The following is a 17886-nucleotide window of genomic DNA, read 5'->3' as shown; positions in this document are numbered from 1 at the left end:
TAAGGAACGTTAGATGCTCTCCAACAAGAGAATTGCTCAGAAAGGTAACACCTTTTGACCACTACCTAATTTGTTGTACTAGTACTTAAGTAAAGTGTCTTACGATGACCTTGGTGGGGGAAAAAATAGTAGTTGACCTACAATTTGTGTGCTCTGTTTCTGTGCTCAAGAACAACTATGTTGTTAGCTTAGCAGCATGCTAACATAATTTTTTATTGATTATAATGTTTTGTGATTTAAGTTCCCGATGAACAGTTGCTTCATTGTTATGGAAGCCATTTTCCGCCTCTGAATAAGAAATAAAAAAGGTAATTGTGACTTCTGTCAGTTCTGACTTTCTTTTTCACAACTATGAGTTTACATCTCACAATTCTTACTTTTTTCTCAGAATTGTATGATATAAACTTGCAATTGCGGAATAAAACTTTTAAAGACTTTTTTTTCCTCAAATTTGAGTTTGTATCTCGCATTTCTGATGACTTTTTCTCAGAAAAAAAAGTCAGAACTGTGAATTTACAATCTTGCAATTCTGATTTTATAACTCACAATTGTAAGTTCATATCTCATACTTCTGAGAAAAAAATCTATTTTTTTTCAGTGACGGAAATGGACTTCCATACCAATGCAGCTAGGAATCTGTTTACTTTTTTATTCCACATCGTTAAGGCTAGATGGTATACAGATTCACACATCAAAATATTTTAATTTTTGTCTCTATGTACAGCAATAATTACTGTTTTTGCATTTTTGTCAGGGATAGGTGCTGACGTTAATAAAACACAACCTAACAGGTAGAAAATGTAATTTATTAGTTTCAGTTTTAGCTTCATCCCTTGTAGCCACAATCATTTTACACTTTTAGGCAAGTCTACTGTGAGTTTGGCTACAGTAGGACATTATAGTAAATCAATAAATTAAGTCCATAGCAGCTAAAATGGTTTGCTACTTTTTCTTAAAACCACACTATATAAATGGAAAAGTATAATTTTGGGCTTTAGGAGAACATTTTTAACAGTAGTCAGTTGTTAGCTTAGCAGAATGCTAACATCATTCATAACTGGAGTCAGTTATGTTTCTGTTCTTCCATGCATTGTGTGCTGAGTGCTATCTTTGTAGCATGCAAAGCTGCTACCTGAATAAAGCATTCCAGATCAGTCACTGCAGATTGTTGCAGTTAGGATGCTGCCTTAAGGCTGAAATACACAACCTGCAGAGATCTGAAAACGTTAGGCATCATATACAGTACTTGTCACCTTTGTAAGTGGTAACAGAGAAAACTGAGCATCGTACATTAAACTTTACACTAAGCTTTTAAGTTGATCCTGAACATAACTCCACAGCTTAAGCAGAGACACAGGACCGGTTCTACAGGGGTTCTAGAGGGTGCTAAACACAGTCAAATGGAATCAATAGCACCCTCAGTTAAAAAAAATAAAATAGTAGTGTATTCCAGCCTTTAGAAGATAGAGTAGCTCACTAGGTCATGAAACAGCTGTTGTGTCCAGTGACATTAACAGTTTCAATTCTCCTTCCTCTGTCAGCACTCAGGCCGTGAGGATCACAGACGATCGCTTCCGTCACCCAGCGTGCTACACCTGTACAGAATGCGGGCTCAACCTAAAGATGCGCGGCCACTTCTGGGTGGAGGACAAAATGTACTGCGAGAAACATGCCAGAGAAAGATACCAGGGCCCCGGCAATAACTATCGATCCGTTGTGTCCCCAAACCACTGAGACGCCCAAGCAGCCGCCCTCCTGACGCCACCTCCAACTCCTCTGATTGGCTGCGAGCATAGAGAGGAGAAGATGCTGATGTCATTGCTACGTTGTCCAATGTGAGCCAAATTGAGTGTTAGGCGTAATGTCACTTGCAGCTTTGGGACCTGCCGCAATTGTGTCCTCTTCTCCAGTTATTATATACCCCTTGAATAGAGACTATAAGCTTTGATCTAATGGATTTGGAAGGGGGCGTCTCTGTTAGAGCGTGGTATTTCTATACAGTTGAATTTCTACATTTACCAGCCTGTTCCACATGTTGTTTTATGCTTTGAAAACTGCTTGTTTTTCAATAGACATTTAACTTGGGTTTACCTTAAATAGGTTTTTTTTTTTTGCAAAATTTTGTAGCGCTTTTCCATTCCGAGACTCGAATGGTGAGATGGATCAAGTGGGCATCATCAGTGCTAATGCACACAGGACTGGTTTCCTTGGTGTGTTTGTGTGTAAATAGTCGCAAACAACTTGACTGATTTCAGTTTGCAGTTGTTAATGAAGGGTTTAATGATTACTTGGAAGTGATTCTTAGTTTGATGTATATTTCTCCCTTTATAAAAAGACATTATCCACAACAATTCCTCCATCCAAACAGAAGCACACATTTAGACCTCTGCATAGTTTATTTGCCATATGCTTTGTATTAAATAAGGGATATCTAAGAAATGATGCTATTTGTGTGTAAATATGTTTATTTTCACCTTAAACCGTATGCGGACTGAGTGGAGGGTTTGCACGCACTTGTTCGTGTTCAGGGTTGCATGTTTCATTTTGACTGTATTGTGTGTTTTCGGGTGAGAGATGTTTTGATCATGCTCAGATACACTGTTTGCTTTGAATGCAAGAGAAAGGAGTATCAGAGCAAACGATGTGAAACATTTGTGGATTAAATTGGGCAAATGGATCATGAATCCTCACATTGTGTTTGTAGGGTTGCCTCTCTTTACCTTTTCCGTTTCAAATAAAAAAAGCTTTCTGATTATCAGTGGATATTTGGATGAATTGCTTTTGTCTGTTTTGCTGTATTATGGTATTTTGGTTAAGTTGTTTGATTCTTATAAAAGCGTTTTTATAGTAAAGGTGCGTCATTTACTCACCCTGAAGCTCTTTCTTCTGTTAAACACAAAAAGAGAATTAACCAAACAGTTGATGACTTCCACAGTGTGTGTGTATAAATATATATATATATATATATATATTTTTTTTTTTCCCCCACAAGAAGTTCAGTATAAGTAAATGACAGAAATGTCATTTTTGGGTTGACACTAAATGCCGATGATCTACAGTGGTGATAAAAATAAATTAAAAAAGGCAGTAGGCCTACAACATCAGTTACCTGATGATCCACTGTTATTATAAGTTTAGTGAAATTTCTGCAATGCAAATAACTTGTAGTAGCATATTAGAAAAGCAACAGACCCAGCTGTCATCAAATGCACATTTAAATCGAGAAATTATTCACATCATTTTTTTATAGTGTACCAGGGATTATGGATCCATTTGAATCTATTATGTTGCCCTGTGTTGAAGAGGAAGTGCCCCCGAAATGGGTGTCTCAACAAGAAAATGACCCTAAACGCCTGAGTAAGTGAGCAACATGGTTTCAGACTAAAAGGATTGAGGTAATTGAGTGGCCAGCTCAATCCCTTGGCCTCAACCCCATTAAAAACTTGTGGAGTGACATTAAAAATGCAGTTTCTGAAGCAAACCCTCAGACTTATGCAATATAGATGTACAACAGTTGTAAAAAAAAAAAAACATGACTATGCTAATAAATATTGCTAAGTATTTTTTGACTGTGTGAATATACATTTTCTTTGCTTCCTGTCAAAGAACAATGCAGACTTGAGAATGCTTTCATTTGGAATTACATGTGTTATGTTTTCATTACATATGATGATATGGAACTTCATAACACACTGCTATTTATTTGAACAGGACTTTGTCAACCCATGTTTTTTTTTTTCTTTCTGATATCAGATCATGGTTTTTAATTATTTTTAATGATACATTTGTGTAATCAAGAGAAAAAGTAGTTATTGGTCTGGACCAAACGACATTCCATATTTAATTTTGCTAGATGATTTATTACACACTCAATAAAAATGTGCAATTGGCTTGTATAAAGTGTTTTGTATGAAAGTTTGGGCTTAGCTTTTGTTGTATTTACACCGTACTGACCAGCGGGGGGCGTTTCGAGGGCTTGAAAAAGTGAATCATTTTGCGAAGAAATTAATTCAGAATAAGTTGTTAATTCGACGAGATCAAAAGAAGTGGCAACATTATAGCAGACAAATGATAATAATAATTTACTCGCTAGAGAGAGCACTAGAAAACAGACGGCGAGCTCACTTTTCTTGACGGGTAACGTTAAACGGATAGCACCGTACACCGCGGTGGCGGATCGGTAGATAAATCTGGCAAAGTTCTTTGAAGTGATTCTAACTTTTACAATCAAGGCTACCGCTTTGTTGGTAGACCACAAAACCAATGATTTCAGTCAACATTTCTCTCTTCTTGTATGGCCTTTACTCTTCTGCCTAAACAAACCGATTTTTTTTTTCTTTCATATTCCACCTGGAAAGCTGATTTTTATTTATTAATTTATGTTGGCATATTGTAGGAACCATTTTAAAATGGTAAATGTTTTATTTTGTATTTTTTTGCAGCTGTACACAGGTTGCAGAGGTTTTTATATGTTCAAAAGAGAGGAAATTTGTTCAACAAAACAGCACCCACTGTGTGAAGACAATATTTATTTTTGTGATTTTCTTTTTGACCGCTAGGTGGCATTAGAGATGATTTCGTCCGATTAGTATGGTTGCCTGCAGTGTTGCCAGTTTAGCAATTTTTGTGCTAGATTTAGCAACTTTTCAGACTACCCTAACAATTTAGCTATTTTAAAAAAGTATTTTTGGCAACTTTCAGAAACTTTTGTAAAGTGACTCAAATAATAAAAAGGCACATATTTTCATCTAAATTACACAAAAAGAGGAAACCATTGAACAGCTAGCCAACCAAGCAGCACATCAACCTGGAGAGGCCTGGAGAAAGTACAAACAAACAGTACAAACATCAAATGTGCATTACGTGTCTAGTTCCAATTGGTCAATATAAGCTTATATAATTGTTGTTCAGTTAGGAACACTGTAAGAAAAATATATATATGGAAACCTGAAAAGGTACCAGTCATGTTCTGCCAGGATGTTATCCATTAAGTTATAACTTCAAAACACAAAATGCAATGTGAAATTTAAAACAGGTAAAACACCTGTAAAAAATAAATATGGATCGTTCCTTCATATTAATTGTTTTCTATTTTAACAGACTTTTGTGTTGCACACTAACTATGTACACTGCTTAAATGTAAAAATGCTGTTTTGGGTCATGATTGTGCAATGACGTCATCACGCAATGACATCAAAATGGTAATTTAGCAACGAATCAATCTGCCTTTAGCAACTTCCCCTGGTAATGAGTTGGCAACACTGGTTGGCTGGTTCTCAGTCAATCAGCACCAGCTATCTGCAAACAATGAACCAGGCCATTGGGACGTCATTAGGAAAGCAAGCTAAATTTGTCTTGCAATGCATGTTTAGTAGTTTAGTACTGTAGTTTAGTAGTGCTGATGCCAGTTTAGACTTTTTTTTCGCTGGTAAAGAAATATGTATGACATCCAAGTAATACAATGGAAACAAGTCAAACATGAGGGCAATCATTCTTAGCCTTGTGAATCATTTTATTTACAGCAATGGAGTTTTTAAATCAGTCTATTCAGTTCATTTAAGACTTACTCTCTCATAAAACTAGGCTACCCAGCATAAATAACCGGTGCCGATGCAATTTACATTGTTTGTCGGAGATGAATGACCTGCCTGTGCTGTTTGATATTTTTGGACACAGGTTTCTCCCAGCAATCAGTTAAGGTCACGGGTTGTTATCTCTGGTGTTTTGTTCATGCGTGTGAGGTCATGCTTGTTTCCAGACATCGCTGTAATCAATCTTTCCCCCAAAAGCCCATTAAACGGAATCAGCGGTTAACACTAAAGACAGGAACTGTGCTCCGGTGAACGGGGAAATGGGAGCAATCAGACATTTGTTAGAGTGATTTCCTAATGGGACACGCTGACGGAATGGCTGATGTACATTCAAGTGGTCCGCACTTAACTCCTGCTCTCTAACCTCATTGTTGAGGCCCGACATTTTATGAGGTGTGTCAAATATTGGCCCACTTGAACATACCTGGTCTTTGTGGTGTTTTATGTCACTTTAGAAATAGCTTAACACGAAAATGTTAATTCAGATGAAAGTTATTCAATCATCTTATGGGGGTTCTACAACTTTTTTTTCTGGTGGTTGATTTAATTTAAACTAACAGATTTTCGATTTTAAAATTTTTGTTATATGAAGGTAACAGACATGTTTTATGAACTTTATTTCTTTATGTATGTATGTATGTAGGTGCATTTTTTTGGAAGTTTCTGCCACAGGATAAAAAAAATAACTATATCTTACAAATCAAACATTTTTTCTCGCAATTCTGAAAAAAAAAAAAAAAAAAGTTTACATCTCGCAATATTTTTTTTTTTTCAGTCTTGCAATTCGGAATTTACATCTTGCAAATCTGAGTCGTCTTCTCAGAATTGCAAGTTTACTGTAATTATGACTTTATATATTGAAAAAAAAATAAAAATAAATTATTGCATGTATTATTATTTTTCAAAAAATTCTGAGCTTAACTGTCACAATTCCACATTTTCTTTTGTTTGCAAGTTTACTGTGTCTTGTCAATCTGACTTTATATCCTGAAAAAAGTAAAACTTGTAATAACATGAACTCTGAAAAGATTTTGGGGAATTTTCTTTTTTTTAATTATTATTTTTTTAAAAGAAAGAAAGAAAAACTGTTCTCCTGTATATTGATAGTGCTCATTGTTAAAGAAACGTGATAGAAATGCTTGCCTCTGAAACATGACCAACATCAACAGACGGACACCACAAGGTGGCGCTGTACATAAACACAGGCCTGCTGAACTTCATATCTGAGTCACTTGACTTCAGATCAAGTAGATATCCTTTAATCACGCGCCAACACTGCTTTGAAATGAACTCACAAAGTGTTCTTTATATATTTGTTGGCTGTGTTTTTGTTTTTGTGCCTTTCATACATTTGGTTGTGTTTTTCAACCAGTATTAAATCTCCCTGTGGATCAGAGGCAGATAGTGACCTCATCAGAGTGATAGCGCCAGAGGAAATGACGTCAGCCAGCGGGGGTCATTACCTTCAGCCCTGAGACGAGCTGCCTCACACACGGTGTCTGTAAGATAAGTCACTAGTATTATAAGACCCGTAGTAATATATCATATTTGATATCACATTACTATGTGTGTGTGTGTGTGTGTATGTGTGTATATACTTACATAAAGAAAGAAATGTAAAACTAATGTATATTAACATTTATTATTTATTATTTCTCATATCTGCATTGTAAATAAATAAATCATATTTATACAATACAAAAGTCTGGCAAAGTATGGAAGAGTATGTGTAAAACAAAAAAGCGCACCGCAGTATGTACACAAAAGTATGTGTTCATAATCATGAACTCAGATCAAGATCCTGATCAAGTCTAAATTCTGAGGAAAACACAGTCACTATTATCTTTTTGTTTCATTTTGTTTTAATCCTGTGACAGAAACACGCTTGCACAATTTAAATAATAATAATAAAAAAAAAAACATTAGTTGCATATACATAAAAAAATAAAGTTACAGTATAATAATGAAAAAATCAGTCAACCACAAATAATTTGTTCCCCCTGCTGACTTAAAATTTTAAGTTTAGTCAACACAATGTTATATTATATTTTATATTTATAAAAAAAATATTTTAGTGGACTACAAAAATTAAGGCAGTGGGGTAACAGATTATTTTAAGTTGATTTTTTTTTTTAGAAAATTAATATAAATTGTAGTATTATTACAAAATATTTCTTTGAAATCTTGGCCCCAATTTGTTATTATAGTGTACATGTGTGTGTGCAATAAAAATAGCATATTTACAATAAATGCTGAATAGAAAAAAAAATGTTTTTGAATAATTAATCAAAAATAATAGTATTTTTAGGGCTGCATGCATAGTATCTTGTATAGATATTGTATAGTGTCTGTCTCTCTCTAAAGCCTAATAACTATCTGTGTCATTTTCCTCCTTGTATTTGCCTATGTATTACTTTCACTCTCACTGAAGACTGAGGCCTACTTCTGCGTTTCTATTCCCTCTTCTTTATTGCACCTGGAATGGACTCCAGATGTTGTTCGGGGAGAGAGAGATACTGCTTGCTCGGCGATATGAGCTAGAAAAGAAAAGCAATGGGGGAATAGGAGGGAGTTCGCGAAAGTGAGCGCGAGAATGTTGGAAGGACATAAAAGTTTGTCTGGATGACATTAAGCACAATTTCATGTAATGTGCAGTTTGGGACGTGACATTTTAAATGGAAACTGCGTACCAGATGAGGAGGGTTTGGGGGTCTTGGAGGTGGGGAGGGAACGTGCTCAAAACGTCATTTAAAGTGCAGGATAAACAGACCTTATTTGGAGGCGCCGCGGTGCACGTTTGCCTGTTTCCGGAAGCAATTGGAATGGCCTTTCTTGCAGGCCCTTATTCCGCAGCGCCGAAGCGAGTACAGCAATAACAAACGTGGGTTTGCACGATTTTAGCCAGAACACAGTCCCCCTTTGTGCAAGCGGGCAGCGCTCACACGTCTGAACCTGTGGCACGGGACATGAACGTCAACCTCAATTAAAAACCTCCATCCGTTTACTCCAAAGTATTTTCAAAACGTGGCCTACCATTTCCTATTTCTCTGCTTCTTGTATATCATAAGGTGTCGGTTTTAAAATTAAAAGTTGCCATTTTAAAATAAAACAACACGGTATTTTAGCTCTGCTGGAAGTAAACGTCGACTTCCAGTACAGTATGAGCATCAAAGACCCGAGGAAATTAAGTATCACGTGTGTTGGGAATTTCACAGCATGCCCCATAAACATCTCAGAGGTCCGTATCTGGTTCCCTTTCCTCCTTTCCCGAGCTCTTTTTCAAACTTTTGAACATTTCTGCTGATGGGAGCATTTTCTTTCCTCCATAGTAAATGCCTGATAAGAAGATTTGAGTAGCAACTGAACAGACACACATTGTTGTTATAATAATGACAAACGGAATTGGCAAGAACTCTGGGACCTTCAAAATAAGCCTTAATCCTTCAGATTCCGTCTCTGTGGTTTTCTTTTGGTTCGTCTGAAGGTTAACCTCAGCCAGTCTGTGTATACTACATGCATGACACATGGCCATCTTCCACACATTTTGTCTTAGTGGGATCCGAGTGTTGAAATGTAATTGCCTGCCACACACTTTTTGGCTCAGCTTTGGAGATCACAGTTTGTTAAACAACTGGAACATCTAAACCCATTTTTATTAATTCATAATCCAGAAGCAGAGTAGACAGTAATTGGTAAGAGAGGATATAGTTTTGAAAAAAGTTCAATCATGGTTCTAAAAAGGGAGCATTAGTTTGTGCGGTTCAGTATGCTATTACATGTTTACAATACTGTAATAACATAGTAATAGGTAATGTGTAAGGCTCTGCTATAGTGTGGTCTTCATTTCCTCAGCCGTGCATTCATGTTGACACAGCTGTAAGTATAAGTCAAATACTGGTTTCGCTGGAGAAATGCTTACAATATGTGAAGATTGTGAAACCGTCCTACAACTGCTTACTTAAGTCAGCAATTCTGTTGTATTTGTTCTGTCTGAACCAAGAGAAACAAACTAAGAGGCGACTGTATATCTATCATTCTTGATGATCTGTTTCCTGGATGTATTACGTTTCTCCTCTTTGGTTCTCAGACCCCATGCGCTCTGTACACATCGCAGCCAAAGCCTCATTCAGGCTCCTATGGTCCAGTCGCACGCAAAGATCCAAGGAGGCACCGACAGCCGCAAGGACTGACCAGCTGGGTCATAGTGCCTGATATGTAGAGAGCATTATGACATGACTAATGCCAAGTCCAAACACATATCTATTAGTAATATAAAGAGAGAAAGAGTTTTTAAAGAAAAATACCAAATGCTGCCATTCCTGAGGGAGAGGGATTCTTACAGTATTCCTCACATGTTGGTCATATAATTAAAACCTTTTCAAAGATGCTTTAGTTTTACACTAGTTATCCATTTTCATCTGCTCTACCCCAGTGCTATTAAAAGTAGACCAAAATTCACGTTCAAAATGTAATTAAAGGAAACTAACGTGACTCGATTAATATTTTAATAATTGAATCTTTTTGCACTTTAAAGAACATTTCATGAACTTTAAGCCATTAATGTCAATTATGAACCTTGTTTTTAAGAGTTAGTTGTCTAATACACCTGGCATTGTATATTACAAGTGTTGTTAGCAATTTGACAAATGTTTATGCTTTGGATCGCCTAGTGTCTGCTAAATGGATAAATGTAAATGTACACATCTTTCTGAAAATATTGAGAAACAGATTTAAGAAATACCTTATTGTGATTGTTTTTATGGATGTATTTTTATGAATTAAAATACTTTAAAAATAATATTTATTCCTGTGATGCAAAGTTGAATTTTCATCAGCTATTACTTCAGACTTCGTGGTCCATATATCCATGTATATCAACTTTTACTATTACTTATCTTTTTAATTTGACCTTGAGTGCATAAATAGCAAAAATGCTAAAATAAACAATACTTTATTAAATATTATGTAAATAGCTTTTGTATGAATGTTTTCCACAAATGCAAATACACTGTTCATTTTATTACTATAATTAATTTGAGTAGCATGATCTGGATACTGTAATGTAAAATCTTAGTGTTACCATAAATAGACTGATATCGGTGGCATTAAATTGGCTGCGCTAGGACCGCGCGGCTCCGGGAGAGGAATGTGCGCACTGAGGCTGGAGCTGAGAGTGAGTGTGACAGGATGGCAGAGGAAAAGCGCCAGAGTCCTGGAATTAAGATCGGGACCGTTATTCAAAGTCAGATTTCGACTGACACCACACGGACCCCGGAGCGCACCGGAGCCGCAGCGCGTCACGTTTGCTGATGCGCGACTGAGACTTTTTGACAAGTCAACTAGTATTCTTCTGTGAAATACACCAGGAAAAAGTATGGAAAACAGCTGCTTTGAGGAATCGTAATTGCGGTGCGCTCAAAAGCACACGAGTTACAACTGCACTTTCGTTTAAAAAGGAGACAGAGTGACATTTCTGCACGTCGCTCGTTTGCGCTCGTCACATGCGTAACGTTTTTTGTTTGTTTGTTTAAGTGCTCCTTCGATTTTATTTGGGATATGGAGGAAAGAAAATGCATGATGGAAATATGACATGATGGATATATTTTACTGCCTCAGTGACAGGAGTCCTGTCATGTTTTAACAGAAGTGCGAGTGTTGCAGTCTAACGTGGTGATCTCTCCATTCACACTCGGAAAGGAATAACTGTGTTTCTCAGTATTGATATTTAAAAGTTATTATCAGCCAGAAAAGCTTGTGCCCTGATGTCATGGGCTGACCTGGGACCGGGCAGTTGAAAGTGTGGGGGACAATGTCGGGACCCTGCGTCCGCATCCCGTTTTGGGTTCGTGTGTTTGCCCTGCTGCTGCTTCACAGAGTCTCTGCAGGGTGTCCGGAGCTCCTTTCCAGCGGCTGCAGCTGCGCAGAGGACCGCGGTAAAGCGCACAGCGCGCCCGGAGCGCGGAGGAAAGTGAGCTGCGTTGGGAAGGAGCTGACTGAAACGCCCGAAGTCAGTCTGATCCCCAACAGGACCGTGTCACTGTGAGTATTTCATTCATTTACTCTCTTGAGCAACACTTTGTCAATGGTACAGCATAGCCTACGTAATTCATGAAAACAACAAATTGGCTGCTCGACTACAATTATATGACCAAGTCAATATATTTATATTAAGCTCATGCTTGTGTTACACTTGTGACCCAAATCTTCACCACATAGTTTGTGCAGGAAATTAAACCCGTGTTTGTAGTGGGATCTGGAATGTAAAAATTCTCAAAATCACTAGTTTCAAGTAATTGATTTCAAACAAATCTGTGAAGACGCAGGACTATAGCAAATGAGATTGCGGGAATTATTGATAGCACAACGATTTACAGTGATATGGCGTTGATTATGTATATCTAGCATCTACCGTAAAAACAGCAAATGTGGCAGCAACACTGGGCATAAAGATGTAAACTGGCATACAAGACAAAGTTCTGACCATTTTATAGTGACTACAAGATCTTAATAGACAGCGGCTTTGAGCAGCTGTCAAAATGTAACTCTATACAGGGAGTCCAGGGGCAACTGTAACAGGTTTTACATTTCTCTTCACAACTCAGTGATTAATACAAATATATGTACCTTCTTTTGAAATAAGAAACATTTACATGTTACCGGGAACACATGATAGGATTAAAACTGATAGCATGAATGCACTGTAAGTCGCTTTGGATAAAAGCGTCTGCTAAATGCGTCATTTTAATTTTAACTTTAATTTAATTTACAGTCAAATGAATATTCTTACATTAAGAAAGACTTAGATTAGTATTTGTTGGTAGGGGACAGGTGTTGCCCTTATTAAAATGAAATATAGTCTAAAAACAAATGATTAAGCAACTGTACTGTCAAATCAGTTCTATTGCACTGATTCTTTAAAATGCCAATAATGTTTGTTTAAAGGACAACCGATCATTTGATTAAATAATAACAATTTTCCATTCATTCATATGCTATTTCATAACTAGTTTTACAGTTAGCCAAGCTCACAGCCGTATTACAATATTTTGTGGTAACTTGTGTACCAAGAACAGAGAATCTGTTTTTATGTGTTGTTACAACTTTTTACCAACATCAGCATTTAAAGTAAAGACGTTTAGAGTAAAGCCATTTGGGTTGAATTCAAAGGCATTGGAGCAGTAGACACAGAAAGAAAAAATATGGCTGTATTGAATATCTCACAAGAAGGACGAACACACACTACTTAGACACATTGTTTACATGCTGTACTACAAACTCTGCTCCTTTAGATTAATTTTCCTTCACTAAAAGATGAGAGATGAGGTGAGAATTATGATCAGACTGAAGCACTGAAGAGGAGCTTGTTGCAGAACTCAACGCTGATGTATTGTCAAAGGCCTGTCATTTTACACATGCCTTTCATCCAAAAGCAAAGGAGATGTGCTTCCTGAATGCATCCCTCCCACCTCTTTCCACACACACACACACACACACACACCCCTCACCCCCGCCCCAAGATCTGTGCACTTTAATGGCCGACCGTCTCCTTCCTTTCCCAGTGCTATAATATTCCAGTCTGTTCATAATGGACCATATTCGTGTTGTCTGTGCAGGAAGGAAGCTAAACCCACTCCAAAGTTTGGCTGTATCTAGTTATGACCTATTGTGTTATTACCTGTTAGTCTTGATGACTATTATAGTACTTGAGAGCAGGTCTGTGGGTGTTTGGGCGCCCGTACGAAATACTTGTCGGACAAAGTATGCACTTAATCCCAGTGTGAGACAAGGGAGATCAGTCTAAAGCTACGTGTATTTGTTTTGGTGAGGGGAGCGCCATTTTTTGTCTGTTTCTTGACATGGACGCCCGTGCAGCCGTCCAACATCTTTGGAAGTATCCAGGCTGAAAATTGGTGTGGAAAAGCAAGAATTAATCACTCTCCGACTCAGAACTCCTGCCTTCCAATGATGCCCTTCTGCTCCCCTTCCCAGCGGGAGCAGAATTCGCCTGCACATGGCTGTCGTAAAAACATAAACATTAAAAGCACTCGAAACGCTGCGAACAAGCCCAGGAGAGGAGTATGCAGCCAGAGGATTGGTCCCCTCGGAGGAGGAGGCCCAGGGTAGCCAGGACTCCATTTAAAGAGGCTAGTGGCTCTGCTTAATAATCGCTCACATCTGCTCAACACATTGCCTCTGCGAAACCAGAGGAAATGGACTGAAAAAAAGATAGGAAGGGGGCAAAAGTAGGCTGGGTGGCAGATGACGGAGGCGGTTGGAGACAAGCTCACATGAGCCTTTTGCACCTCTTAACATCGTTTATTTGTTTTCCGAACATGTGGAAAGCACACCGTGTGGCACTTTTATGAGGCTTTGTGTGTTAGAAGTAGAGTATTCATAGTCTCCTGCCCCCCCGAAGGGAAAATGAGCAACGGTTAATGAAAATGCTGTGCTCAGCACTAGTTTAGTTGTGTGTTTTTCAGGGTAAGTCGATCCGACTGTTTCTCAGGATTTTCTTTTGACCTTTCTACATGCAGAGTGTTGCGTTAATGCTGTTGTTTTCGCGGACATTCCTTGGGATTGTCCAGACAGCATCCCAGGTGCGCTCTGGGATACATCATCTGTCTTTTTCCCCGCTCATGCCTCTAGCTGCTCTCTAACTCACCAGGACTAAATGTTGGTATAAAATAGTTCTAGTAGAGGAGATCGGTGCCAAAGCCCTATGAGGAAATTCAGTTCACTCTGTGGCCATCTTGGCAACATTATCTGCTTGAATGGGAATACCCCCAAAACTGCTTGTTAAGATTTAATATTTCTAATCAGAGATGAAATCTGACAGTAATGTTGTCACACATTTAGTAAATCACGCAAAAAATTGAATTGTTCTATTTCTACTCTGTCATAAAAAAATTCCTGTCGAGGACCCCGAGGCAATTCTTTTGACTGATCTGTTAATGGGTATTTTATTCAGTGCCTAATAGGATGCATTTGCACTGATTTTCACAGATTTGTGGATGAGCAGCTTACATTTTTAAAAATGTGACCCATATTCTGTATCTTCAAATACACTTTACACTTGGCAAAACAACTCAAGGTGGTTGTACTGACCCAGAAATGCATACATCTGAGCTGATGTCATTTGCCATCGTCACTTTTTCAGTGACAATCGACTTGCATTAACAGGTGTATCTGAAATGTCCACTTACATGGCAGAATCAATCCCATATTCAATTCATATCAGATTCATTTCCACACATGAATGATACCTGAAACCGATCTGAGAACATCGGTATCCATGTGTTTTTTCTTGCTTACATGTTCGTGAGTCATATCTGATGTATGCCACATGGAAGGAAAAAATGGAATTGGGTCACTTGAACCATGTAATGTAAATACAGCCAGAGTGCTAAAAGGAGGATGCATTTTTTTGTAGGCCAAAACCTGGAAACAAGTTAGCATTTTAGAACTTAATTAGCACAATTTTAATTGTCTTGCAATACTGCATTACTCCATAAAAAAGTAACTTATTGCATTACTTAATTTTTATAGAAAGTATTGCATTACGTTGCTTTTGCATTACTTTTTGTCCCCTGGGCTGGGCTTCCTTATTTATTTTTAATAAAAGAAAACCTGTAAAGGCCCTTTCACACCAAAAGTGGAATGCATAAGCCTCAGGCTAAAGGAAGTGCTTCAGCACACTTCACTCCCAGTTTCTCTCAACACGAGGACAGGTGAGGCGTCAGTGAATACATAGGAAAACAATATTAGTAACTCAGATATTTCAGATATTATTATACTCAGATATTTTCATTGTGTTCATAATAATCACACAAACTATTTAAACTCAAACTCTCTGGATTTTCTTTTTAAATATAGACTGCAAAAGTTGTCAGGTGTTGTTGAAGTCATGTGACTTTGATGTAGTTAGTTTGTAGCCTTCTTTTAGCTCTTTACTTCTGGTGCTTGTGTTAAGCGTTCTAAATTCATCAAAGTTTTGTTAATTTTTGAAGACTGTCACAATGAACAAAACATGTAAGAGTCATAAACTTTTGTTCATCACAGAGCTTATTTTCTGCAATAATCCAAAATAAAAAAAAAACCTTTTGGTTTTCTTTTAAGGGATCCAGGGTATACCAACAAACATATATCATCACTGCAGCACCATATTAGAAATACGACAGAGTGATTTCATGATGTACTGTATGTCATCTGAACAATGCCATTAAATTAATTTTTCTATGAGTTGTTTGTGTCCTTCACCTTATACAGTCTCATTCATTGCTGTGTCAGACAAAGAAAGGCTACTAGGGATAATGCAATCAGTGTTTTGGTCGTCACACAACAGAATATTCAGTACTGTATACCATATGCATTTTTGTTTCAGAGTAATGTGACACTGAGAAACTCATTGATACAATCATTTTAGTTCTAACCATAAATAAGTAATCATGTGTTCTGTGATCTGAGCGACTCCAGCTAAACGGACAGGTCTTAAGAGGTCAGAATGTGATTTCTGGGGTCAGTCATTTTGGTAAAGGTTATCTCTTGGACCAGCTGCAGGCCTGCAACACAACATCTGGCATTCCTCAGCTGATTAGGTTAGATAAGCAGATGGCATCCCTTCATCTGATTGGTGGAGATGGAGAAGGTGGGGAGTGACCTCAATAATTACCCAGAATCATATTCTCCTTCCTTATTGTTCATCCACTGAACGTAGCCTGAATAAGTCAGTGAATAATAGTGGTGCAGATAACACACATAAATCCAAATCCAGCTTTAGCGATATAAACTATCATTTAAATGTTTGGGATAAGTAATGCTTTTTTAAAGAAGTGTTTTATGCTCATGCAGGCTGCATTTTTTAAATCCAAAATACATTAAAGCAGGAATATAGTGAAATATAACTGCAATTTAATAGAACAATTTACTATTTTAATATATTTTAAACTGTAATTTATTCCTGTGATCCAAATCTGAATTTTCATCAGCCATTGCTTCAGTCTTCAGTGTCACTTAAATCCAGCAAGGATATATTAAATTGCTAAAAAGTGAAAGTAATGCCTTTAATTGTTTCAAATGATTTTGATTTTGAATTAAACGCTGGTCTTTTGACATTTTTATTCATCAAAGAATCCTGAGAAATGTATCTCAATTAAAAAAATAAAAAATAAATTAAGCAGCGCAACTGCTTCCAACAATGATCCTGAATGAGTATATTAGAATAAATCCTTAAGGATCATGTGACACTGAAGACTGGAGACTACAACAAATGCTAATAAGAAGACGTAAGTGGTATCAGGACACAACATGAGCTGGATTGAAACTTAGCACCCCACCGCTCAATGTGTTGGAGCACGTGTGCTAACCGCTAAGCCATGGCTCTAACCGATTCTTTACTCCCCAAGCTTCGCCTTTTTCAAAATATATTCAAAACTGTAAATCACCCGAAGTGCTCTGTTAGGAGCAGGAGAGATGCGGTTTGTTCATTGGCTGCTTCTAGTTGTGTGTCAAGCAGCTCGGCAGAGGATTTGTGGCAACACCTCCGTATTAGAGTTTAACTGCTTTGACCTCTGCGGGTAACTGATCGCTCTTTGTGCATGTGCGCGTTTGTGTTGTTTGATGGCGTTCCACACGTCAGCCTTTTCCAGGTTTCCATTGCATCCCAAATTACTCATAAATCCTGTCTGCATTAGCGTATACTGTTGGCATATACAAGTCATTTGGTGCTACTTAGTGGTATAAAGCCCAATATATGTACCATAAACGGCCATTTTTCCACTTTCTCCCCCTCTCTGTGCAAACGCACCCTCTCTTTCCTCTCGCTCTCTTTCTCCACCCCTCTATCATGAGTTCATCCATACACAGTGAGTCTGAACCTAAATATTTAGCTGTCCTGGTAGGAAACTGCCATGCCTAAACTCTTTCCAGATGTGGGGGAGAGCAGTGCGCTGTTTAGAGCTAATTATGTGCGGCTGCACAGTGACTGAGTTGATAGAGGGGGAGGGAGACCGAGAGAGAGAGGAAGAAGGGAGAGAGAGGAGGTAAAGAAGTGGAAAGTGTGAAATAGAGGAAAGGCAGAAGACAAGAGAATGATATGGAGTCGAGGTGGGGGGGGGGCAGTAATTTTAGTTGAATGTTTGTTTATCTGTTGAGCAGGAATGAGATGGGAAAGAGTGAGAGAGTGGAATGAGAGTCTGGGTGTTGCTTCATGAGAGTGCACAAGTATTTATCAGATTATATAAATGTGTATAAATGTGTTTTTCTATTGTAATGTATTTTAAAATGCAATTTATTGCGG

At 37.7% G+C, this 17886-nt stretch overlaps 2 protein-coding genes across 4 annotated transcripts in view; both read left to right on the top strand.

Moving 5' to 3' along the window:
* LOC127963926 (PDZ and LIM domain protein 2-like) overlaps positions 1–2758 on the top strand; it is a 60119-nt gene extending 57361 nt beyond the window's left edge. For all 3 annotated transcript variants that reach the window (XM_052564026.1, XM_052564025.1, XM_052564024.1), the window contains exon 10: positions 1542–2758. In XM_052564026.1, the coding sequence (XP_052419986.1) occupies positions 1542–1734 (193 nt within the window). In that variant the 3' untranslated portion in view covers positions 1735–2758. The remainder of the gene's footprint in view (positions 1–1541) is intronic.
* Positions 2759–10758: 8000 nt separating this feature from the next.
* Positions 10759–17886, top strand: part of LOC127963773 (adhesion G protein-coupled receptor A2) — an 85386-nt gene continuing 78258 nt past the window's right edge. The window contains exon 1 of the mRNA XM_052563851.1: positions 10759–11630. Within this exon, the coding sequence (XP_052419811.1) occupies positions 11401–11630 (230 nt within the window). The 5' untranslated portion in view covers positions 10759–11400. The remainder of the gene's footprint in view (positions 11631–17886) is intronic.

The sequence above is a fragment of the Carassius gibelio genome, chromosome B8, assembly GCF_023724105.1.
Source record: "Carassius gibelio isolate Cgi1373 ecotype wild population from Czech Republic chromosome B8, carGib1.2-hapl.c, whole genome shotgun sequence".
Taxonomy (NCBI): Eukaryota; Metazoa; Chordata; class Actinopteri; order Cypriniformes; family Cyprinidae; genus Carassius; species Carassius gibelio.
Note: the sequence above shows the minus strand (reverse complement) of the source record. Positions and strands in the feature narration are given on the sequence as shown.